Source organism: Melanotaenia boesemani, chromosome 14 (genome assembly GCF_017639745.1).
Source record: "Melanotaenia boesemani isolate fMelBoe1 chromosome 14, fMelBoe1.pri, whole genome shotgun sequence".
In the NCBI taxonomy this organism is placed as follows: domain Eukaryota; kingdom Metazoa; phylum Chordata; class Actinopteri; order Atheriniformes; family Melanotaeniidae; genus Melanotaenia; species Melanotaenia boesemani.
This window is the reverse complement of record NC_055695.1, coordinates 35,296,517-35,320,133: the sequence shown is the minus strand read 5'-3', so window position 1 is coordinate 35,320,133 and position 23,617 is coordinate 35,296,517. Positions and strand designations below refer to the sequence as shown.

At 39.6% G+C, this 23,617-nt stretch overlaps 2 protein-coding genes across 4 annotated transcripts; one reads left to right on the top strand and one right to left on the bottom strand.

The window, feature by feature from the left end:
* Positions 1 to 11,823: 11,823 nt before the first annotated feature.
* On the top strand, positions 11,824 to 15,085 carry LOC121653747. Its single transcript, XM_042007408.1, has 7 exons — positions 11,824 to 11,916; positions 12,235 to 12,905; positions 13,011 to 13,056; positions 13,527 to 13,618; positions 13,986 to 14,096; positions 14,219 to 14,495; positions 14,876 to 15,085. The coding sequence occupies exons 1-7, from the start codon at positions 11,875 to 11,877 to the stop codon at positions 15,083 to 15,085; spliced, it is 1,449 nt and encodes a 482-aa protein (XP_041863342.1). The 5' UTR covers positions 11,824 to 11,874.
* Positions 15,002 to 19,255, bottom strand: LOC121652620 (G2/M phase-specific E3 ubiquitin-protein ligase-like). 3 transcript variants are annotated; one of them, XM_042005505.1, is made up of 14 exons: positions 18,955 to 19,255; positions 18,617 to 18,848; positions 18,452 to 18,527; positions 18,077 to 18,354; positions 17,890 to 17,967; positions 17,725 to 17,801; positions 17,555 to 17,617; positions 17,267 to 17,472; positions 16,761 to 16,857; positions 16,514 to 16,676; positions 16,324 to 16,427; positions 16,106 to 16,250; positions 15,874 to 15,994; positions 15,002 to 15,698 (listed from the first exon to the last, which is right to left on the bottom strand). In XM_042005505.1, the coding sequence occupies exons 1-14, from the start codon at positions 18,960 to 18,962 to the stop codon at positions 15,391 to 15,393; spliced, it is 1,956 nt and encodes a 651-aa protein (XP_041861439.1). In that variant the 5' UTR covers positions 18,963 to 19,255; the 3' UTR covers positions 15,002 to 15,390. The 3 variants fall into 3 exon arrangements, with proteins under 3 accessions (XP_041861439.1, XP_041861437.1, XP_041861438.1); XM_042005503.1 differs by having other exon boundaries at positions 18,617 to 19,255; XM_042005504.1 differs by having other exon boundaries at positions 15,002 to 15,695; positions 18,617 to 19,255.
* Between the last annotated feature and the right edge of the window lie 4,362 nt (positions 19,256 to 23,617).

Here is a 23,617-nt window from a genome sequence, read left to right as displayed (position 1 = left end):
TCATCGGCATGAGCATATTTCCAAAAACTACAAGACGGACAGGCGTGAGCGAGCAGGAAGCAGTGCCATACAACTCCACTTCTAATGGAAACATAAGGACCGTTGTCAGCAGTAACACTGGAGTAAACAGTCATGCTAGGAGGGTTAGCTACAGCAGCTAGGGAGCTCGGTGCTTATGTTGTTGTTGACAACGTTACTCACGTTTATTCCATCATGCAGATGAGTCATACTGCTTGGTGCTGCTCCTTGTGCTCCCTAGCTGCTGTAGCTACCTTCCCCAGCTTGAATGTTTGAGCCAGTGTTCAGATTTTGCTTATTTTTAAAAGAGAAGTGAAGCTGTATGGTGCTGCTCTGTATGACCCAGACCCTGTTGCTGTTCTTGAGTTTTGAGTTAATTAAATGGACTCAGCACTACACTATGGTATTTTGTTTGTTTTATATATATATATATATATATATATATATATATATATATATATATATATATATATATATGTGTGTGTGTGTGTGTGTGTATTTATATTTTAGGATGAACTTTCCTTTTTCTAGTGGGAGAAAATGATTTGTTAATACTGTAGGAGTAGCCGCAGAGCCACTGTTCATCCTAAGTCATATAAAATGTAGGTTGAAAAAGTATGCCCCCCTGAATAAGTGTGATGCCCCCCCTCTAATTTGTTTCTGCAGCCGGGTCTGATCCCACTCCTCATCCTTCAACGCTTACATTCATGTTTCAGATGTTGTGGCTGTAGGTGAGATGGCTAAAGTGTTAATACTTGCACATCAAGCATATATTGTCATTTATTTCACCACATTTTTTTCCTTTGATTGGTTACAGTGGTCATACTGGTGACATCCCTGGTCCTAGCATATCTTACAACAATACTAATACCTTTACTTTCTCATTACAGGTATTGGCCATATTTGCAGAAGATGTGTGAAAAGTTCCCTGAGCTTCAGCCTCTTACAGAGATGAAGCCTTTTCTCTCTGTAACGCATGCTAAGCCTCTCACTGGCAAATGTGAGTTACAGTGGCAAGTTAAATGTTTGGTTCACACTGTCTTTCAAACACATTGCTGCCTTCTCTTACGCATGACGCATTGCACCATATTCATTTTTTTAGGCACATTTCTTCATTGGGACGTAAACCGTAGTCCATGTTAGTAACATCATTTAGTTCATTACATGCAGTCCTACTGAGACATTGTCTAGAGATACACTTGCTTTAAACCACACAGTTGTGTGTGCATGTAATCAGCATCCACATAGTTGTGTAAGAAATGTTATCTAATGTGGTAAAAAGCAAGTTTATACATGCCGCTTGGCATTCTGAACGATGGACTTCCAATATGACATGGATCTAAATACAGTCCAAACATGAGTTTAAAGTAGTCCTTGAGCAGACTTTTAAATATTAGCTGGGTCTACATATAAGAACATAAATACAGAAACACATCTGATAAACTACAGTGACGTGGGTCAGGAGCCTGGTTGTAAAGCTAAGAAACATATTTGCTGTGGAACAGGTGACGGGGGGGCAGAAACCAGGAAATACAACAGGTGAGGAGGTGGAACAGGTTCATAGTCAAAACACCCCGAGGCATTTATGGTCATATCTGGGGATTTTAATCATGCTTCCCTGGACTCTACCTTGGCCTCCTTCTACCAGGCTGTAGACTGTCCCACAAGGAACAACAGAACAATAGACCTGCTGTACTCCAATGTGAAGGATGCCTACACAGCCACCCCCCTCCCCCCACTTGGAAAGTCTGACCACAACCTGGTATACCTACAGCCACAGTACACCCCCCTGGTCAAAAGGATGTCTAAAACCACACACTCGATCAGGAAGTGGTCACCTGAGGCAGAGGATGCTCTGAGAGACGGCTTTGACATCACTGACTGGGATCTACTGCTGAGACAACATGGTGAGGACATAGAGGAGCAGACTCACTGTCTGACGGACTACATCAACTTCTCGCTGGACGTAGTCTCCCCCAATAAGACTGTCCGTTGTTATCCAAATAACAAACCGTGGATAACACAAGATGTCAAGGCTGCCCTCAACAGGAAGAAGGTGGCTTTCATGAACCATGACAGGGAGGCAATGCAATTAGCACAGCGGGAGGTGAAACAATGCCTGAAGGTGGCGAGGGACACCTACAGAAGGAAGGTGGAGGATAATCTGAGTGAGAGCCATTTGAAGGAGGTCTGGGATGGTGTCAACACGAACAGCAAACAGGCTGAACATCTTCTTTAACCGCTTTGACCAGCCCACGGTCCCCCCTCCCCCACTGCAGTGCATGTCTTCCCTGACTTCATCCCCTGTGCAGCCCCCCTGCCAACCTTTACCCCTCCCCCCATCTCAACACCCTCCACACATAACAGTTGAACAGGTGAGGGGAGAACTGAGGAAGCTCCACCCATGGAAAGCAGCAGGCCCTGACGGAGTGCCTCCTCGTCTGCTTAGGACCTGCGCTGCTGAACTGGGGGAACCACTCCAGCATGTCTTCAACCACAGTCTACAGCTGGGGAAAGTGCCTACCCTGTGGAAAACATCCTGTATTGTTCCAGTTCCAAAGAAAAACCATCCTGGTGAGCTGAACGATTACAGACCGGTGACACTTACATCCCAGCTGATGAAGACGATGGAGCGGCTCATCCTCAATCTCCTCAAGCCCCAAGTGCAACAGGCCCAGGACCCCCTACAGTTTGCCTATCGCGCAGGTGTGGGTGTGGAGGATGCTATTCTCTACCTCCTACACCGTGTCCAAGTACATCTGGATAAGGGGAGGGGCACAGTGAGGACCCTCTTCTTGGATTTTTCAAGTGCCTTCAACACAATCCAGCCCCTGATGCTTCTGGACAAACTGAGGGAGATGCAGGTGGACCCCTGCTTGGTGTCCTGGATTGGTAACTACCTCACAGAGAGACCGCAGTACGTCAGACTAAAGGACATCACATCTGACACTGTTATTAGCAGCACAGGAGCGCCCAGGGGACGGTGCTGGCCCCCCTCCTCTTCACACTCTACACCTCAGACTTCTGTTACAACTCAGAGCTGTGTCACATCCAGAAGTTTGCAGATGACACAGCCATCGTGGGGTGTATCAGGGATGATGGAGAGGACGAGTACAGGAATCTGGTCAGTGACTTTGTCACCTGGAGTCAGATGAACCATCTCCAGCTTAACACCTCAAAGACTAAGGAGCTGGTTATTGACTTCAGGAAGTCCAGCCCACAACCACGTCCAGTGACCATCAGGGACGATAAGGTGGAGATTGTAGACAACTACAGGTACCTCGGGTTGTGGCTGGATAACAAGCTGGACTGGACATGCTGTACAGATCACCTGTACAAGAAGGGCCAAAGCCATCTGTACTTCCTGCGAACACTGAGATCTTTTAACATCTGCAGGAAACTCCTGTGGATGTTCTATCAGTCTGTGGTGGCTAGTACGCTTATTTATGCTGTTGTCTGCTGGGGGGGTAACATGACAAAAAGGTGTGCTAACAGGCTGGAAAAACTCATCAGGCGGGCGGGCTCTCAGCCCTTTTTATTCCTGGAATTTTCTATTTTCTCTTTAAGAGAGACATGATGCTAATAGCAGCCAGGAAGAGAGATTGATGAGATCATTTATTCCCTCCGAAGAAGGAAGCATGATCTCTATCGACAGAATGCTTTTTATTATTGTTGGTCAGCAACTCAAGGTGTTTACGGTTTATGCTAAGATTTCTTTCTTTTTATCTTAACAGACAGTAACCAAGCAAGGCTGCACAAACGGAGGAATCTGTGTAATCTCAAGAAAAAACTAAAGGAGAAGATCCTGCAGTACAACACTGTTTCCATCCGGTCAAACACACCGACGCGGCCTCTCTGATGTCCTTCTGCCCTGAGATGGTAAGCTGGGTGTTTTTACATCAGTCAGTTGTGGCTACGTATCATTTCCATCATGACGGGGCGATTTTTGCCATTAATTTATTTTCTACTTCATTTTATGTGTCATTTTATTTATTTCATATTATTTGCAAAGCTATCTTGTTGATGTCAGCTAAAATAAGGTTTTCACCTTGTGGTTCAGTGTCTCCACACCCTGTCTTTCACTATGAGAGGATTTAAAGCAGTTCTCAGTTAAAAAAAAGCCAGCATAATTCTTGTTTTTTTGTTGGATTATTTGCTGTGCCTCCAATCAAAGCTTGGTCAGTGTGTATATACACTGCCTGGCAAAAAAAAAAAAAGGCGCAGGCAATACAAAAGGTCAGAAACTCCTATTTTTGGGATCAAGCTTGGATTCCAGCAGCATTCTGTAATGGTTCACTCCAGAAGACCCGGGAAGTGCAGGCAGCAACCATGACTCATTCTCTGTGTAATCGTCTCCATAAGTTTCTGCATTGCCACAAGATTAATTTTCATCCAGAGTTGCATTAATTTTTCACCGTGTATGGTTGATAAGAGGGTCCAACCTCTGGACAAAGCCGCCTCCAGCACATCACAAAGATTCCCAGTATGAGGTTCATGTCTGAGCTCTTTGGTGGCCGATCCACCACGATCTGAGCCCCATGAATCCTGACATTTTCATCCTGGAATATGGCCGTGCCGTCATGAAGATGGAATAACCTGCTCATTCAGTGTATTCAGGTAGTCAGCTGACTTGTTTCAGCTGAAAGATAAGAGCCCATGCAGTAATTATTCAACAGGAGGCTCCTGCCTATTTGCTTAGTTAAATCCAGGCAGCCAGTTTTTTCTGTGGCCAGATAAAACCAGCAACTCTAATGTTGTAGCATATTTAATGTTTATTTTTATTTCTATTCTCTTTATTTAGTTGCTAGTTTCCGTTTGAAGAGGCGACTGTTTGACCAGGTCATGCTCGTCAGACGTGTGGAGGAGGAGATGACTCAGCATTATCAGTATCTACGGAGGGTTTTCGACAAACTGGACGACCTCCTTCACAAAACTGAAGAGGACATCAAGAACCACAGTAAATAATTCTCCAGTTATAACCATCATTTATCAGTCCAGTGGTGATATTTTCACAAAAATGTCTGTCTCAGGGTGAATGTTTCAACTTCATTTTTGTCTTTTTTAATTAAACTTTTTTATGTGTTACTTTAGCTTCATCTACAGGTATGACAGAAGGAGGACACGGGGGACTGCGCTGCTGTCTTCTGCAGAAGCGACACCTTCTTCTGGAGAAACTGAGCGCTGTTGCTAGCACCTACGCTTGTTTTGATGTGGACTCATCTTCATTCGTGTTGGAGGAAGACAAAGATGATGATGAAGAGGAAAGGCAACAGGATGACAGCAGCTCAGACCTTCTGGAGGAAGACGCATAGACCAGCTGTGTGTTTAATGTGTTACACAGTCACACACTGCAAGCTACCACGAAGCAAATTTAAACTCTGGTTGAAGAATATTTAGACCACTTTTTATTAAAATACTTACGTGTTCCAGCTTTACTGTAATAAAATGTGTAAATAGTCACGTGTTCCTTGTTAAATGCTTTAGATTAATGTTATGCTACAGTAACATGTATGTGAAATATTTGGTACTACAACAGTGTCGTCATAAAGTATTTTATTTTATGATTATTAACTCTGCTTTTCCCATCACATATTAAGTGCTGTTTGTAAGGACATGCATTCAAATTTGGCTTATAAATGAAGTCCCTTAATAAAAGCTACGTCTGCCATTTCACTGTTTTCTTTACACACAGTTGCCTATATGAGATTAATAGTTCCCTCATAAAGAAAGACATATTGTTAGGTGGCTATTGTGACATAGAAGGACACGTTTTGCTGTGTTGTCTGTGATTAGGTTCTACAGGAAAACACAAGTGACTCCCGACGCAGTCGGACACGTGTCTGTGTAGGTTCTTCGTTTTGTCTTTTCCAGTTGGCTGCTCTCTATTTCAGGTATAGAACTTGGGCAAAAGCTGTTATTTATGAAAACTGTGAATACTGTGGTTAGAAAATCTTAATTACACCCACATATTTACTTTTACACACCACATCGTCATCTAGTTCATAAGTAATTGACAGTTTGTACAATATGTTTGAAATATGTGGTATGATCCTATAATCTACAATTGTAAAGCCAGACGAACTACCAGCCTTTACCAACTTTAATACACGCTTAAATATGGAAAATAAATAAGCATCTTTACTTTCTATCAACATATATTATCTAGTAGTAGTGTAATCACCAGTTCAGCTTTATTATTTATTTTATTAATGTAATATATGTTTATGTAAACCTATTTTCTAGCTTCTGAAAATCTAAAGAATTACAATAATGACACTGATTTGTTCTGCATGGCAGTGCTACAGGGAATTGTAGTTTTTAAATGTTTTGCTGATGTTATAGGGGTCTATGGTGAATAAAGAAGATGAATGCAGGCCCGGAGGTGGGGCACAAAGGCGAGCGCCTGGTGGCCTGGGCCTGACATGGTCCCCCTCCTTCTGTGGGCTCACAACCTGCAGGAGGGGTCATAAAAAGTATAGTGCAGTGGGAGCTGGGTGGGCGCCAAGGGTAGGGACCCAGCCTTTTTGGAATCCTTGGATGGGGTGTTGGAGAGCAATTCTTCAGAGGACTTTCAATGCTCATGTTGGCAAAATGTATATGTAAGACCTGGAGGGGTCCCCCCCCCCGTGATTTGAATCTGAGTGGTGTTTTGTCATTGGACTTCTGTGCTCATCAGGGATTGTCCATAATGTACACCATGTTCAGGCATAAGAGTGTCCACATATGCACTTGGCACCAGGACACTCTAGGTCATCGGTGATCTGGGAGGGGCTCGGAGTAGAGTCGCTGCTCCTCCACATTGAGAGGAACCAGATGAGGTGCCTCAGGCATCTGGTCAGGATGCCTCCTTGTGAGGTGTTCCAGGCATGTCCCACTTGGAGGAGACCCTGGGGAAGACCCAGGACACGCTGGAGGGGCAACATCTCCTGGCTGGCCTGTGGGACTGCCTTGGGATGCCCCCAGACGACATGGCAAATGTGGACTGGGAGAGGGAAGTGATGGATAGAAACGTTTTGCATCCAATTAAAAGATGGAAATGCTGAATTATATACAATACAAACTTTTTACATCCCCTGTAGGTTAGTGTGTTTCTAAATTTCAGCATCCTGTAAAAGTATATATAAAAGTGCTTTATGGAATATAATTGCACACATGAAAAAAAAAAAAGAAATCCATTTTTTTATTTAGAGATTAGGTTAAATATGCTCTGCTACATAATAGTGGATATATACATAAAAATGATTTAAAAAATGTAATTTGGAATGGAGCGCAGCCAACTGACGGCAGACAGCCCATCAAAGTACTGGAACGTACCATACACCTAGCAGCGTCCATGGCAACCACAGCAGCGTCCATGGCAACAACGATCTGGCGAGACCTGAGAGAATGAAAGACTGGTTGAAATGGCTAAAAGACAGTTTTTCTGTCGGGTATCTCATTTGGATCCATTTGGTATCCTTTTGTTGTTTCACTCATATATTAAATAGTCACGATTTAAATGTCTTAAATTTACGTTGTTTGACAAAAAATTGCGCCGTAATCACTAGAATTTGAATCTTGACACCTTTCGAACTGGATCGGGAGTCTCAGTCCAGCTCATCAGCAGCGTGAATATATGACAACGACCTGCCTGCTAAGAGGCAGAGTATGGCCTTATGGTCCCTTACCAATGGGCTAATAACCACTGATAATGCCCATTTAATGGAGTGATAACAACCAAATCGGATCTTTTTACATGGTTACTGCCATCAAAATTAAAAACAACATGAGGGTAATACATACTAACCAAAGCAGTGACTAACTGCACCAAAACAGAACAGAAATGAACCGTTGTGTATGGATATATGTCTGCTTGTAACATGACAGTCTCCATGGTAAATACCATGACCTGGAGTAACTATAGCCACATAGCTAATATGGCTGTTACAAAAAACACATTAATGGCTCATCTGTTAAAGTAATTGTATGTGATGGACACCAGGAGTTTTGTGGTAACTAAACCTGAGGCTCAGGGCCTCATACCTGGCAACTTACTAATCGTTTGGCTCCTTAACATGAAATAACCTGCATTTACTGTAATACCTTTTACACAGTAATTCAATTTTACATCTTATATACCAGTTTTAACATAATAATAGCAGTTTCTTTAGGTCAGCAGAGCGTGTGTTGGGACAGACTAATTCTTTACTCCCAAAGTATCCATAATAAATTAAATTGTGTTTGAATGTACATCAATGTAATAGCACACAAAAGTGATCTAAAAGCACAGCATGTAAGAAAAGCAGGGCAAATGTAGTCTGCAGAAAATATTTTTATTAACATTATTTTACTCACAATACCTGAGTAAAAGCCATACTTCATAGCTGAATGCCGTTTATGTCACTTCTTCTGTTACAGCTTACCGTTTGAACATTTACAGAAACAGAAAATGTCAAATAATGGTCCAACAGGTACATTACCATGTATAATTCAACATCCAAACATAGAACAATGAAATTAACTATAACAGTCATTTTAGGTTTTTATATCTGAATATTTGTCTTTGGTTCCCAAGAGTTTTTCCACTTCATTCCACTGCAAGACAGAGAGAAAGACAGGCAGCCCAAAATATTACTGTTTCATTAAAACTGTTTTCATAATGAACCATCCTGACTTTACCATGTACAAGAATATTTGGAGTATAGAATAGAATAGAATAGAATAGAATAGAAAATACTTTATTAATCCCTTTGGAGAGTCCTCAGGGAAATTTGGGTACCAGTAGCAAAACAACACCAACAGTAAAGCAGGATAAGCACTAAGATATAATATATACAGGTATAAAGTAAAATAGAGGAAATAAGGTGCAAGAAAAGTATAAAATAGAATGCAATAAAAAAAAAGTTAAATTAAAATAATATAAACAAGCATTGCACACAGTAGAGGTGGTACAGATTCCCAGTTCACTATTGCACGTATAAGTTATAGCAACTGTTTGTATGGGTTATTGTGCATGTGTTGTATCAGGCGGACTGCACACCTCCCTCTCCCCCCTCCTTCTCCCCCTCCTGCCTAATGCAGAGTTGTACAGTTTGATGGCTCGGGGAACAAAGGTCAATCAAACAAATCCTGGTATGCATGTATTCTTGTTGTTCCTGAGCCCTGCACCCAGTCCAGCATCCATCAATTTAGGACATTTCCTTTAAATCCACACAGAGCACTTGTTAACGAATGATTTTTCCATAAACGAAATAGTTCTGAATAGCCATTAGCAAATACTTAGTCAAGTTTATTTGTAAAGCACATTTAAAGCCTTGGCTGGAAGGAGATTTGAAGAATGTTTTTTCTGTATGGAATCTGCATGTTAGGTTAATTGGTTACTCTAAATCAGGGGTGTCCAGCTCCGGTCTTCGAGGGCCACAATCTGACAGGTTTTCAGTGTCTCTGCTCCAAAACCATCAGACTTCAATTAATAAGTCACTGTACAGAACTACACGGGCTTTTGGATGCATTTAATTTGAGTCAGGTGTGTTGAAGCAGTTATACACTGAAAACCTGCAGGACAGTGGCCCTTGAAAACCGACTTAGTCACCTCTGCTCTAAAATCTCCCTTTAAGTGAGCGTGAGCATGAGTGGTTGTCTCTGTGTTGGCCTTGTGATGGACTGGCCGCCTGTCTTGGGTGTACCTGCCTCTCGCCTGCTAATTGCTGGGAGAGACTTCAGCCCCCTGCAGCCCTGAATTAGCAAAGTCGTGTAGAAAATAACTAATGAAAATCTGAACATATGGTATTAATGAATGAAGGAATGAATAAAAACTTTATTGTCATTGCAACTGGTGCAACAAAATTCTTTTTCCAGTACAAACCCCATTTCCAAAAGTAGACAACAACAACATATAAACATAAACAGGATCATAATATTGCACATAATTATAAGCAGGACATGTCCAAAGTCGGTCTTCGAGCCGGTGTCCTGCAGGTTTTAGATTACTCCTGTTCCAACACACCTGATTTACATTACATGGATCCAAAAGCTTATCAGTTTCTGTACAATAAGCCACTGGTTAGAAAAAGGTGTGTTGAAGCAGGAAAGCATCGAAAGCCTGCAGGACACCAGTCACGGAGGCCGGATCTGGACATCCTTGGATTAAAGTAAAAACAATCTAATAAATGATCATTCTGTAGTTACACTGTAAAGCATCATTTACAATATTTAGGTAAGAGTTAATTGTGAATTTGGGTTGAAATTCTTCAGGTGGAATCATATCCATGTTAGAATGTGGATTTATGTAAAAGAAGAAAAGACAGTACTATGACCTACTGATGTAAGCATCTACATAAACAACTTTAGATATGAAATAAGAACTTCAGTTGTTTTGAGTGTTTTGTACAATACAGGTAAATGCCACAATACATATTTACAGGTAAAAACTTCATACATACATTAAACATACATACCATCCAGAGCAAGGATGCCACTGCACCAAGACCTCCACACAGCCCCGGTAGAGACATAAAGACAAACCATAAAATTAAGGAACTTTTCTTTAGCTTTCCTTCATTTGTCTAAACCACAAAAAATACAATCAAACAGACCCCCCCCCCCCCAAAGAAGAGCCGTCTTATCTTTCAATCAGCCGGTATGGTCAATAAGATAAAATGACAGAATTTGATTTGTTCTTTAGAACATTTGGTGAATGAGGCCCATTTTATTGCAGTCATGTAATTGTTTTGTAGAAATACTGAAATCACCAAAACAACTGTTGAGTGATATTTGATTCTTGTTTGTAAAATCTGGACACTAACTACACCAAGCTACACAACTACACTAAGCCGAGGACACGCAGGCAGATGCACAGCAAGGTGCACTTATAGGCCAATATATGCAAGTAGTAGTCCCACTGTTATAATCAGAAGCTTGTTTCTCGAGTCAACAAGCAAATATGTTGCTAAAAAAATAGCAATGGTTTTCATAAGCCTGAAAGCTCCGAGCCATTACCTCATCCAGTTCATATAGACTTCAAAAGTTTGCAGGCAGCACTTTGCCTCTGTGTCCTGACCACAATAACACATGTAGATATCATTATGTTGGGATATTTATATGTTTTCATAATTAGTTTTTTATCGTGAAACATTTGTATGGAGCTAAATCAGGGCCAAAATGTTTGTTCATTTGAAAAAAAGTTTTGAAATTAAGAAAATTTAAATTGAAAATGAAAGTCAAGTTGTTATTGTAAACTTTGAAAAAGAAATAATTGTATTCAAAATAAAACAAAGTGTACCAAATGTTTATAATAAATTTAATTACAATTGGATTATGTTTTGCATTTTTTAAACAAATTTTTAAAAATTTATTTTTCATATTGATTTTTTTTTCCATGTTTGAGCTTTTTTTTCTATCGGCTTTAAAATAATATTTTTTCAAATTCATATTTTTTCTGTAATGTTCAAAACCTTATTTACAGTTTCAGATTTTTATTTCACCTTCAGATCATTTTTTCAAACCTTCAGATTCCTGTTTTTCAGTTTCAAACTTTTGGCCCTGATCTGGCGTGATGGGCGGGGCTAAAGAAAATAAGGGCGTGAAATCATGACTGACAGCACAACTCAGTTGCCTCTAACATGTTGCCTTCAGGAAACGTGGAAATTGGCAAAATCTACGAAACACCTTCTGCACATTATTATTATACAATTGATAGAAAATACATCATGTGCCACCAGTAAAGCTCAGTTATTAAAGCTGTTCCAGTTAGTACTGTGTCCAAATCACCCTGTAAGAGTAATAAATTATTAGCAGTTTCCTCAAACACAAGCTAGAAGTTGACATTTCCCATGCCCCCCAAAGTGACCTTCAGTGAACGTTGTACCTCTCTGAAAGATGGCGTCCTCTTCGGGTAACGATGTCGGCGCGAACAATCAGGTAAGTGTTTAATTTTCGAATAATTACACCGCGAAATAGTTCTAATTGTTTTAATATTTGTGACACAGCGAGATAAGTAAAGGGAGAAGATGTTTAAGCCCATCATGACAGTGCTAACGACTAGTGTTTTCAATTTGTTTGTCAGCAGTACTTTGTTGTCTTAGTTTGGGCAGGATAAGCAATGGTAGCCACAACCTAATCCATCCTTTTCACAATCCTAATTCCATTTTTGTGTACATAACACGCGCGAGTTAGTCTGTATACATGGGCAACAATAAAGCTAGTAAAGTAATTTAAGATTATGTCCATTTAACCTAGGAGCACCTGAAAAGAGAGCTTATGCAGCGACTACTGCATAAAGTTTCCCAGGTGATGCACAGACAGCCCCTTGATGAGAACTATTTGCAGTTCGTTGTCAACCAGGAGATGGTTCTTTTAAGGTCTTTGTCCAACCAAGTGGAGATTCCTCAAGATGTTATGAGTGCTTTGACAGAGCTGTCAACTCTTGTCAGTATGGAGAACATCAGTGAATTGACCCCTTCTCATGTGCCAGTGTTAGAAGGAGAGCTGGGACGTCCCAAATTTGATGTGTCTCCTCACCAGCTACAGACACTAACAGAAATGTCCTTATCAGTGCCACAAATTGCAAAACTTCTGAGAATATCTGTGAGGACAGTGAAACGTCGCTTACATGAATATGGTATTAACATAAAGCAGTGCTATAGTACACTGAGTGATGAAGAACTGGACAATTTAGTCAGATCAGTAAAGGCAAGAACGCCGCATGTTGGATACAGGATGATGAAAGGAATCCTTCAAGCCATGGGCCACCGTGTACAGTGGCAGAGAGTGTCCTCAGCAATGCATCGTGTGGACTCTGCAGGTGTTTTGTCAAGAATGACAAGGCTGGGATGTGTAGCCCGAAGGACATATTCCGTCAAGGGTCCCCTTCACTTGGTACATATCGACACAAATCATAAACTAATAAGGTAGGATGATGTTGACCTAATCTGTAAATGCTAAATGCTGGATTATAGTTTATCATTACTTAACAAATGCAAGCGATTTTTGTTTTGTTGTGTTCTTTTTTACAGATATGGCCTGGTAATATTTGGAGGGATTGATGGCTACTCAAGAAAAGTGATTACGTGTTTTTCTTTCTTTCTTTCTTTCTTTCCTTTCTTCCTTCTTGCCTTCCTTCTTTCCTTCCTACTTTCAGCATTAGACAGAAAAAGATGATGGAAATTGAAAAGTGAGATACTGGTGTATTGGTTCACCATTAAACTTGCTGTATGATATACAGATCTTCCTGTCTGACAAACTGGTCCAAACATTTTTATTTTGTGAAGATTTGGTAACTATAAAGGCTTTGCTATCTGGCTATTTTTTTTTATCCCTCAAAGTCTTTTTGTGTCTGTTGTATTTGGGTGGAGGGCAGATTACATCTACTCCTACCCTATGAAGCATGTTTTTTTGTTTGTTTGGTTTTGATTTTATAAATGTGTGTATTTTTTACCAAACAGTACCTCATGTCATTAACATGTTTTTCTATCTATAGTTACAGTATTAGTTTTGATTACATTTGCACTTTTTGATATTTTTATCTCTAGATCATGTACCTGGGTGCTGCTGCTAATAACAAGGCAACAACTGCACTTGATTTCTTCTTGGAGGCAGTACAAAAGTATGGCTTTCCATTAAGGTAAGAAAATTATTTCTTTTAATAGTGAGTATTACCCATATGTTTCAAATCTGTTGTTTTGATTCTTCACATGATTTAAATTGTAATTATTTAAAAATTAGAGGTGTGAAATATACATATTCAGTTGTTGATTAACTCTCATATTCATGTTTAAATGGTTCAAACATTTACAAAATGTACCTTAAATAACCATCCCAAATTTCCTTCAGGATCAATAATTTATTTATCTATCTGTCCCATAACAGTATGCTTTAAACAGTATTTGGTGGTATTTCATTCAGCTGTGATGTTTTTAAGTGTTTGAGGTTTAGAAACGTGTAGCCAAATTTACTAAACTTGAACTGTTAATGTTTTTTTTTTTTTTCAGAGTGCGAGGTGATCAAGGGGTGGAAAATGTTGGGATAGCAAGATGCATGTTCACCATTAGGGGCTGTGGAATAGGAAGTTTCTTGTCAGGCAAGAGTGTTCACAATCAAAGGTAAATTTAATATTTTCAATTTTCCCTGGTATTAATAAAGCATTCTTTCATTTATTTTTGAAGTTAGTGAATTTTAAGATAAAATAAATAGAAGTTATTCATTCTTTGATGTCATTGAACAGAATAGAGCGCTTGTGGCGAGATGTGTGGATGGCTGTTTCAAGTGTGTATTATGACATCCTTCATAACCTTGAAGACGAAGGCCTTCTGGATCCGTGTGATGGTATTCACATGTTTTGTGCCCAGCATTCATTTCTTCCACGTCTGCAAAGGGATCTGGATGTCTTTAGGCTGGGCTGGGATAACCACCCTTTAAGGACAGAGCACAATCTATCTCCACAACAGCTGTGGACCGTAGGACTCCTCCAGAATCCAGTTGATTCTCCAGACAGAGAAGAGGTACAAAATGAAATAATTAAAAATTATACAAACTGTCTTTAAAGTGTGCTTAAATATGTGCACATGGGGGGACAAAATACAAATACAACAGAAAATGGCACTCTTGCACTATTGGTCATTTAAATTTAAAGCAATGTTACTTATGGCATTATCTACTAGCAAAAGAACAATGTAAACATGTTAAATATCTACCTAATGGTTAAAACATTACATACATGGTGTACACATCACATATAAAGTACATTGAATCTGCATTTTGTATTGAACATCTCTGCGTAAACATTTTCACATTTACATGGTCAGTCCTGTGTCTACAGTATTAAAATTCACAACTCCATGTCTCTGAATTTTCATTTAATATTTGACTTTTATCATCACAGGACATGGAGGATGCAGATCTTGATGTCAACTCTACTGGTGAGCTGGATGGGACCAGTCCTGGAATAATTCTTCCATCTGTTGAATGTCCTCTCTCTGCACAGGACATGGCAAGGCTAAGGGACACTATTGATGTCACAAGACCATCTCAATCACAGGGCAGAGACATTTATTTGGATGTATTGAGCTTCGTAATAAATCAGGTTTCCTAGGTGGATTCAGTATACATTTGACTTTTCAACACAGAGAAGGTTGTTGTACTATGTTTATTTGTTGAAACATGGAGAATGAAAGCTTGGGAATTTTGGTGAAAACAGCCATCTTATTCCAAACAGCATTTTTTTTTCTGAAGTAAAACTGACTTTTAAACTGTAAATTCTTTGTGTACTTCACTTACTTAATTTACAACTTATGTAAGTGTTTCTTTAACTTGAACATGAAATTGATAAAAACAGCTGTTTGCATAACAGTTTGGCTTGAGTTAAACCTCAAAACAGGAGAAGACAATGGTCACACTTTAAACATTGTTAAATTCCTGGCCAAGATGAAAAGCATCCATTAGAACCACTTTAAATTGATCATAGGACTTCATGTGTTTGACAGGCAGCACGATGGTCTTAGCACATGCAGATACAACAGGATAGCAGATGCTGTGCTTTCCAAAGTCAGCACCACAGTCATGGTTAAACTTGATCACCACAGCAAAGTCTTTTTTTTCTGAGGGAAGGAGTGGAATATGACCCTGACCAGTGATCCACTGCAGAAACCTGGCAGGTGTAACAGATCTTGGGCCACCTTCATCACCTAGATGCTCTGGACTTTCTGCTAGGATAAGAGCAGATTTAAAAAGAGAAATCAGAAAAATCTTCACATTTAAGAGAAGGGAAAAGAAAGTAAATATATTGTTTCTGAATTTAAGACTAACAGAATGATAACTGAATGTTGTGGCCATAACCATGAAATTTCAAAACTACACACTTTATGGAAAATAACCACTTACCTTCTGATTCGTAAAGAAAGTCTTGGATGAAATTAAGCATCTCCAGCTCAACTTGATGCCTGGTGGTTCCCTTTTCACTCAGCTGAGGGTGAATGGATGCCATGACAAACTCTGCATTAACCTATGATTAGATTACAAAGCAAATTATTTAATCTTTTATATTTTTCTGTGTCACAAAAGGTAAATACTTTATAGACAATCCATTTTAAGAAGAAACTAAGTTTGTACTCACTTTAACATCTTCCCCTTGGACAAAGAGAGGCTGGCAGGTATCTGGGTGCTGCTTAATCAGCTCAAGAAGGCCATACAGCTGCAAACCTTCCCTAAGTTGTTCCAGCATTGGCTGCAATCTAAGCACGGCATGGAGTGTAATGGCTCTGACGAAAAAAAAAAAAAAATCTTCAAAGCCTCACTTTTATTATACACAAACAAAAACGTGTCTTGGCATACCGGACAATCAGCTCCTTGTTTTGAACTGAGATGGCTCCTGTGAATCCACAGTTTAAAATCTCATCGGTCAGACCCTCAACTGACTGTTCAGTTGAGGATTCCACCTGAAAATATTATAAACAGATAAAATTATTATTAAATAAAATATGCTTTGTGTATGAAGACAATATGTGTACTGGCCATACAGCACCTGGTCAATCAGTGAACGCAGCTGTGAATCTGCCACTGTGTTCTTGCCGAGAAGCATTGGGTTGATCTGCCCATTACAGAAGTAACTGTAAACCCATGGGCTGAAAAACGCAGGGGCAGGACCTCCTTGTGCCAAACTAACTGTTAAAATCTCTCCAACAGTCCTATTTAAAAAAACGGAGCATGAGTGTATTGCTTATATTGTCAAATTTTACATGAAACAACCGTTTGACTTTATGTAGATATACCTGAAGAGTCCACTGTCAAAGTCAGTCAGTGAGTAGCGTGGACTTTTCTGGTGTGGTGGTCCCTCAAAGAAACGAGTCTCAATTCTGGCCACCATTTCTATCAATAGAAGTATGTTGGGAATTAACTGCGTTGTAAAACAGCCTTCAATACTTATGACATTTTTATTGTGTTGCTGTGACTCAATAATAAGTAGCACCACAAATTTATTTGAACATTTATGAAATTTCTTTTAGTTTTTTAGGACATACTTTGCTAAAATCAGACAGTTTTGACAAGTTTAGCAGAGATTGTCAAGAGGACTAACCATGCTCAACATAAGGGACTGATTGACATCTTATTAATAACAAAAGAAAAACCAAGTCATATTTAATATTATGACACAACAGGGCTCACTTGGAAGATAAGACATATAACATAGAAGCATAAAATTGTGATGAATTTGGAATTAGTCATTCCTTAACCATAAATATGACATATATAACAAATTGATCTTCTTTGGATTCACCTGTGAGAAATTCTTTTCGAAGTGCACCAGTGTCTACTCCTGCTTCCCCAAAGAAGGACACCTTCAACGTAGCAGTTGGTGTATTTGTCTTTTGACGCTGCCACTGCAGAAGACCTCTCTCCAGAATGTTTGTTCTTGAAATGTGGATGTTGAACTCTTTCTCCACATCAACTCTTTCCCAAATGGTATTCAATACATCATCAATACTGATGAAAAAGCATAACAACAGAATAAACTACTTTTGTTCAGTTCAGAGAGTGTGAAGTTTTCTGCGTTGATGTAATTGACCTTTTAATATGCTCCTCATCTCCTTTGTTTCCCATCTCATCCATTGTGAGATCATCTTTGCATCTAATGAATGTACAATAGGTGGATTCAGTGTAGAAATATTTCCTTTAAAAAGTACAGTATTTTATATTCTGTAATGTAATTTCAATAGCCATACTTATATCAATTACCTTTCTCCACATGTGCTTGCATGGATTTCGAGGAAGTGTGTTGCAAATTTCAAGTTACAGATGGGACATGGAAGCTTCTAAAATTGAGATAAAACGTCAAATATTAATATGAGTTCGAATATATTAACATTAATGTACTATACTCATTACCATTAAGATATTTACCTCTTCATCCGATTCCTCTGTGTGAGTTTTCTCTGGAGGATGTGTCACAGAAACTATTTGGACCTTGCTTTGACAAGCCTAAAACAAACAACATTACACATATTGCAATGGATAATGATTAAGATTAAAAATGAAGTGCAATAACATCCTAAAAATGCATATATTGTTCTATGGTATTTCTATGTACCTCAGTACCCTCAGCTGAAGACTCTGACTCTGTGCAGTCCTGCACATGAAGAGCCAAAATTTGCAAAGGCAAATTCACTTTGCATGTTTGGCATTGTGCTTTGGGCATGTTTTTGAATTCCACTGCATCCGGAGGTAATGGCGTAAGGTCAAATTCTTGTTGTAAAGGAACTATATACAGTAAGTTTTTCCCAGCCCCAGTCACACTACGTAAAAGTGTCCCGGTGTATCCTTCAGAATCAGGAGGGACCAGTGTCAGTTTCCTTTTACCCTGTCCACCTGAAAACAAAGGTTTAATATAACAGATAATTTCAAGTTATTTGTACATAGATGCTAATTTAATGACTCTCATTTTTTGTGTACTTGTTACCCCTACCTGTGGCTTTGTAGAGCAGCCATCCTCCAGTTAGACCATACATCTTAGGATACTCATTTTGAAGAAGTCCAAAGAACTGCGAAAACATAACCATATGGTGCTGTCTGCATATTAAATGTTCTTAAGAGACATATCTTAGATCTAAATATCTATATACTTATGTACCTCTTCATGACTCATGTCCCTGGACATTGTGAGATGTCTTTTACCCAGTCCTGCCTGGGCAAGCTCAAACTCCTCAGAGGAGGATGGTGTTGTTTCTGTATTACAATTCAACAGATAGACATAGAAACTGAAAGGCTTCCATGTCTTTGAAGATGGTGGACCATGGATCTTTGGATTATGCATCTTTCGTTTTCCAAGATAACTTTTCTTTCCAAAAATCCCTGGGAAAGATCTGAATGTAGTGAGGAAAATGAGTAAAAATGGTAGCATAGCAAATTATAACACAAACTTGTCAAAATGCAGTTAAAACAGCTTAAAAAATCTATATTATCTAAAACCTTGCCATCTCCTGATCTACAGAGGAAGGTCTCTGTTCCTGCCTTCCTCCTTGTGCTGGCTGGTGCTGTCCCTGAGAAAGGTTCTGAGTGAGCACTGTAATAAGGTTCTGTGCAGCTGCTGCCACTGTTGAGCTGTAGTTGACATTCTGACAAACAGATATCAGCAAAGGTAATCCACATGTAGAGAAAACACAAGGAAATTATGAGGGCTGTACAACTTGCAATAAGTAAGCATTAACATTAAGCATTAATATGGGATGTTGCATAAACAAAGATCCTGCAGGGACTCAAGTGTTATAATCTTTTTTTTTTTAAAAAAAACAAAAAAAAAAAAACCTACATAGTTGGTACAGTTTTTGCTTTTCTACAAAATTTTCTGTGTTCTATTAAGACTAAGGAAGGACCTGTGCTGTATTCAGCTGCTCCTACAGTAATACTGATAGTTGTAAATGAGCTCTTGACAGACCCTCAAAAGGTCCCTAATTATGTTAATAATACATATCAGTGTTTGTAATCAAGTCAATGCAAAGGTTTGCACATTTGTGGGGATGGTCAACTTCCATATCTCTCAATTTCCTTTGTGGCTATACCATTATCAAACATCCCATTAACAAGAAACTAGGATTATATAAATTTTATCATTCAAAGATCGCCTGTCCTTATCAATCAATCTACAAAGTAAATCCGATGTCGGCTGACGAGAGCAACGGGTACGAGAATCAAAGGTTTCACGTTACAATGGCGCTAACGGCTCTGCACATGCATACTCTGGACTTCTCCCTTTACTTATCTCGTTGTGTCACATATATTAAAACAATTAGAACTATTTCGCGGTGTAATTATTCGAAAATTAAACACTTACCTGATTGTTCGCGCCGACATCGTTACCCGAAGAGGACGCCATCTTTCAGAGAGGTACAACGTTCACTGAAGGTCACTTTGGGGGGCATGGGAAATGTCAACTTCTAGCGTGTGTTTGAGGAAACTGCTAATAATTTATTACTCTTACAGGGTGATTTGGACACAGTACTAACTGGAACAGCTTTAATAACTGAGCTTTACTGGTGGCACATGATGTATTTTCTATCAATTGTATAATAATAATGTGCAGAAGGTGTTTCGTAGATTTTGCCAATTTCCACGTTTCCTGAAGGCAACATGTTAGAGGCAACTGAGTTGTGCTGTCAGTCATGATTTCACGCCCTTATTTTCTTTAGCCCCGCCCATCACGCCAGATCAGGGCCAAAAGTTTGAAACTGAAAAACAGGAATCTGAAGGTTTGAAAAAATGATCTGAAGGTGAAATAAAAATCTGAAACTGTAAATAAGGTTTTGAACATTACAGAAAAAATATGAATTTGAAAAAATATTATTTTAAAGCCGATAGAAAAAAAAGCTCAAACATGGAAAAAAAAATCAATATGAAAAATAAATTTTTAAAAATTTGTTTAAAAAATGCAAAACATAATCCAATTGTAATTAAATTTATTATAAACATTTGGTACACTTTGTTTTATTTTGAATACAATTATTTCTTTTTCAAAGTTTACAATAACAACTTGACTTTCATTTTCAATTTAAATTTTCTTAATTTCAAAACTTTTTTTCAAATGAACAAACATTTTGGCCCTGATTTAGCTCCATACATTTGTAACACTTTTTCAAACCAACTCTTTGCCTCAAATGTTTTTGTAGGGGAAAGTGGATGAGCCTTGATGAATGGGACACTCTGAAAGGGATAAAAGTGTTATTAATTAAAGAAACATCAAAATATTGCCATGGTGGTCATTGTTAAAAAAAACACTGAACATTAAATGGACAACTTGAAACACAATTTAAAAAACAAATTGTTTAATTTTTGTTCCCTTTTAATAAAAGCATCCCTCTGCACTTAAATCTACAAACTGTTAAAATGCACATGTACTAATAGATTTCCTGAAAACCTTAAATAAGATTCAGATACATTTTATTTAGATGATTTTTATACCAAAAAGCCACTATGCTTGTTTACTGGAGGACACTGTATTTCAACTCTCACCAAGACTTTTAACAAAGATTATTATAAATGATGAGAGACGGACAAATCAGACAAGAGAGGAGTAGGGGAGGAGGACTGGGGACAGGAAGACAAGAGAGGAGTAGGGGAGGAGGACTGGGGACAGGAGGACAAGAGAGGAGTAGGGGAGGAGGACCGGGGACAGGGAGACAAGAGAGGAATAGGGGAGGAGGACCGGGGACAGGGAGACAAGAGAGGAGTAGGGGAGGAGGACCGGGGACAGGGAGACAAGAGAGGAGTAGGGGAGGAGGACCGGGGACAGGGAGACAAGAGAGGAGTAGGGGAGGAGGACCGGGGACAGGGAGACAAGAGAGGAGTAGGGGAGGAGGACCGGGGACAGGGAGACAAGAGAGGAGTAGGGGAGGAGGACCGGGGACAGGGAGACAAGAGAGGAGTAGGGGAGGAGGACCGGGGACAGGGAGACAAGAGAGGAGTAGGGGAGGAGGACCGGGGACAGGGAGACAAGAGAGGAGTAGGGGAGGAGGACCGAGGACAGGGAGACAAGAGAGGAGTAGGGGAGGAGGACCGGGGACAGGGAGACAAGAGAGGAGTAGGGGAGGAGGACTGAGGACAGGGAGACAAGAGAGGAGTAGGGGAGGAGGACTAGGGACAGGGAGACAAGAGAGGAGTAGGGGAGGAGGACTGGGCTGGGTCAGTTCTCTCCTCATTGAGCTGCGGATCCTCAGGACTCGGTCCTGGCTAAAAGTACCCGGTCCTGGCCTCTCCTCCATCTCAGATGTAGTCTCGACTGCTGTTGCTACTTTCAGGAAGAAGAAATTCAGTTGACAAACCAGTAAACAGTAAAGAGAGGAGTAGGGGAGGAGGACTCCCCTACTCCTCATGAGAGAGTTAGTGTCCAAATAATGTGCAAGTGGTGTGTGAATCCTGTGTAATTCTAGTAAAACCAACACTCGCTCTACACAGTGTAACTGGCTGGAATCTACACACACTGTCCACAACACAGCTAAACACCAAGGTGTTTCTAGATACAGAAATCCTCACACATAACACATCTTACCTACATATGAGCGTACAAGCGTATATAATATAAACAGAACAAAAGCAACATTGTTTACTTTAAATCAGCTCTACACACTAAAATCCAGTCATGCTTTGGGTCTGTCTCTGGACAGATACCAGAAATCAATGCGTTCCAGCTCATTAGAGCACAAACATGTTTGTTGTACAAAAATTCAACAAAACAGACATTTTACTACAATGTAATGAATTAAGACTAAACATCATCAATATATTAAAACCTCTCAGGTGTCCATGTAAGCATCTTCTAAGTGCAATACATTCAAATTGTAAATATATGTATATATCTGTTTTTAGTACTTACCATATTTTTATTCTACTTAAGTATTTTATTCTATTTATTTCCTCCTTTTGCCTTTATTCTTAATACTTTTAATATTCTTTTTATTCTGATGCAAACACCATAAGGAGTAGCACTCCCTAATCTCGTTGTATGCTCTGGTTTACAATGACAATAAAGGCTTTCTGATTCTGATTTTCATCCTAAACTATGTTATACTTGTTAATTCTGAGTTCATCCTAGATTCATTAAGGTAAAATATGACGTACATGTTTCTCTCATTACCGTTAAGAAGACTTTCATAAATTTTCTTCGTGGTATCGAGAGCATCCTTCATGTCCTCGTGTTAATTAACCATGGACACATGCACCATAAATCCTCCTTCCTTCCCCTGGCCAGGAAGAGGATGGGATGCCTCTCCCAGGGTATATGCAGGAATTCTTGAGTTGAATTTACCACCTTTTACTACCCTTTTTACTACCTTTATTATAGTTTTTACAACCTACACGACATTGAACAAGGAAGGGGGGCAAAGTAGCCATGGTACAAATTACACTTGAAAAAGGCCATAAACATTCATAAAAATAACTAAAGTGTCACACACTCACACAATAATAAACAAAACACACGTTCTCACACACTAAATAAAGTCGTTAGTTACTGTCTAAGGAACAGCTGATTTCATCATCTTCATCACTTCTAACAATAACTTACACTGTGTATTCAAAAACTGTCCAAAGTGCACAGAGTGGTAACAATTGGTATTTATTGGTTGATGCAAATAAACAGATAACAGTTTGAACATTTCCCCCAATTAAATTTTAACAGAGGGAAGTTGTAACAGTTGTCCCTTGTAGCTAAGGAGAGAGCACCCTTCCTGACCTTGAATGCAGGTCTACAGGGTGCTAAGCGTGTGCCGTTCTACCATGATGGCAGAAGAAAGGAATGACAGTGGTGGAAAGAATAAGAGACACAGATTGTGAGAGGCACAGTCACATAAGTCTCAGCTGTGATGACTTCTCCTTAATCCTTTCTTCCAGTTGGCGGAGCTCTTTTGTTTTGTCTTTATGTCTTCTACGCAGTGTGTTGGACTTTGTTATGAGTTCGGCCATTTTGGACCCAGCCTTTCCCTCAGCCTGCTCGGCCATCTTGTCTGCATCATTTTGAAGTGACTCACAGACACTGCTTAGTACCTCACGCTGGGTTCTGAGGTCCAACAGCTCCTCCTCAGCTGCCTTTCTCTTTAGAGCATGTGTGGCACTCTCCTTCATTTTTCTTTCATTCTCCAGG

What these genes read in the sequence shown, in the direction of transcription:
- LOC121652620 (XM_042005503.1), bottom strand. Translation starts at nt 18,886, where the DNA reads ATGCTACCATTTTTACTCATTTTCCTCACTACATTCAGATCTTTCCCA. An exon ending in GCTGCTCTACAAAGCCACAG is followed by an intron (nt 18,355 to 18,451) that starts GTAGGGGTAACA and finishes CTTTGTTTTCAG; the next exon opens with GTGGACAGGGTAAAAGGAAA. An exon ending in TCCAAGGGGAAGATGTTAAA is followed by an intron (nt 15,995 to 16,105) that starts GTGAGTACAAAC and finishes ATCTAATCATAG; the next exon opens with GTTAATGCAGAGTTTGTCAT.
- LOC121653747 (XM_042007408.1), top strand. Translation starts at nt 11,875, where the DNA reads ATGGCGTCCTCTTCGGGTAACGATGTCGGCGCGAACAATCAG. An exon ending in ACAAATCATAAACTAATAAG is followed by an intron (nt 12,906 to 13,010) that starts GTAGGATGATGT and finishes TCTTTTTTACAG; the next exon opens with ATATGGCCTGGTAATATTTG. An exon ending in AAGAGTGTTCACAATCAAAG is followed by an intron (nt 14,097 to 14,218) that starts GTAAATTTAATA and finishes GTCATTGAACAG; the next exon opens with AATAGAGCGCTTGTGGCGAG.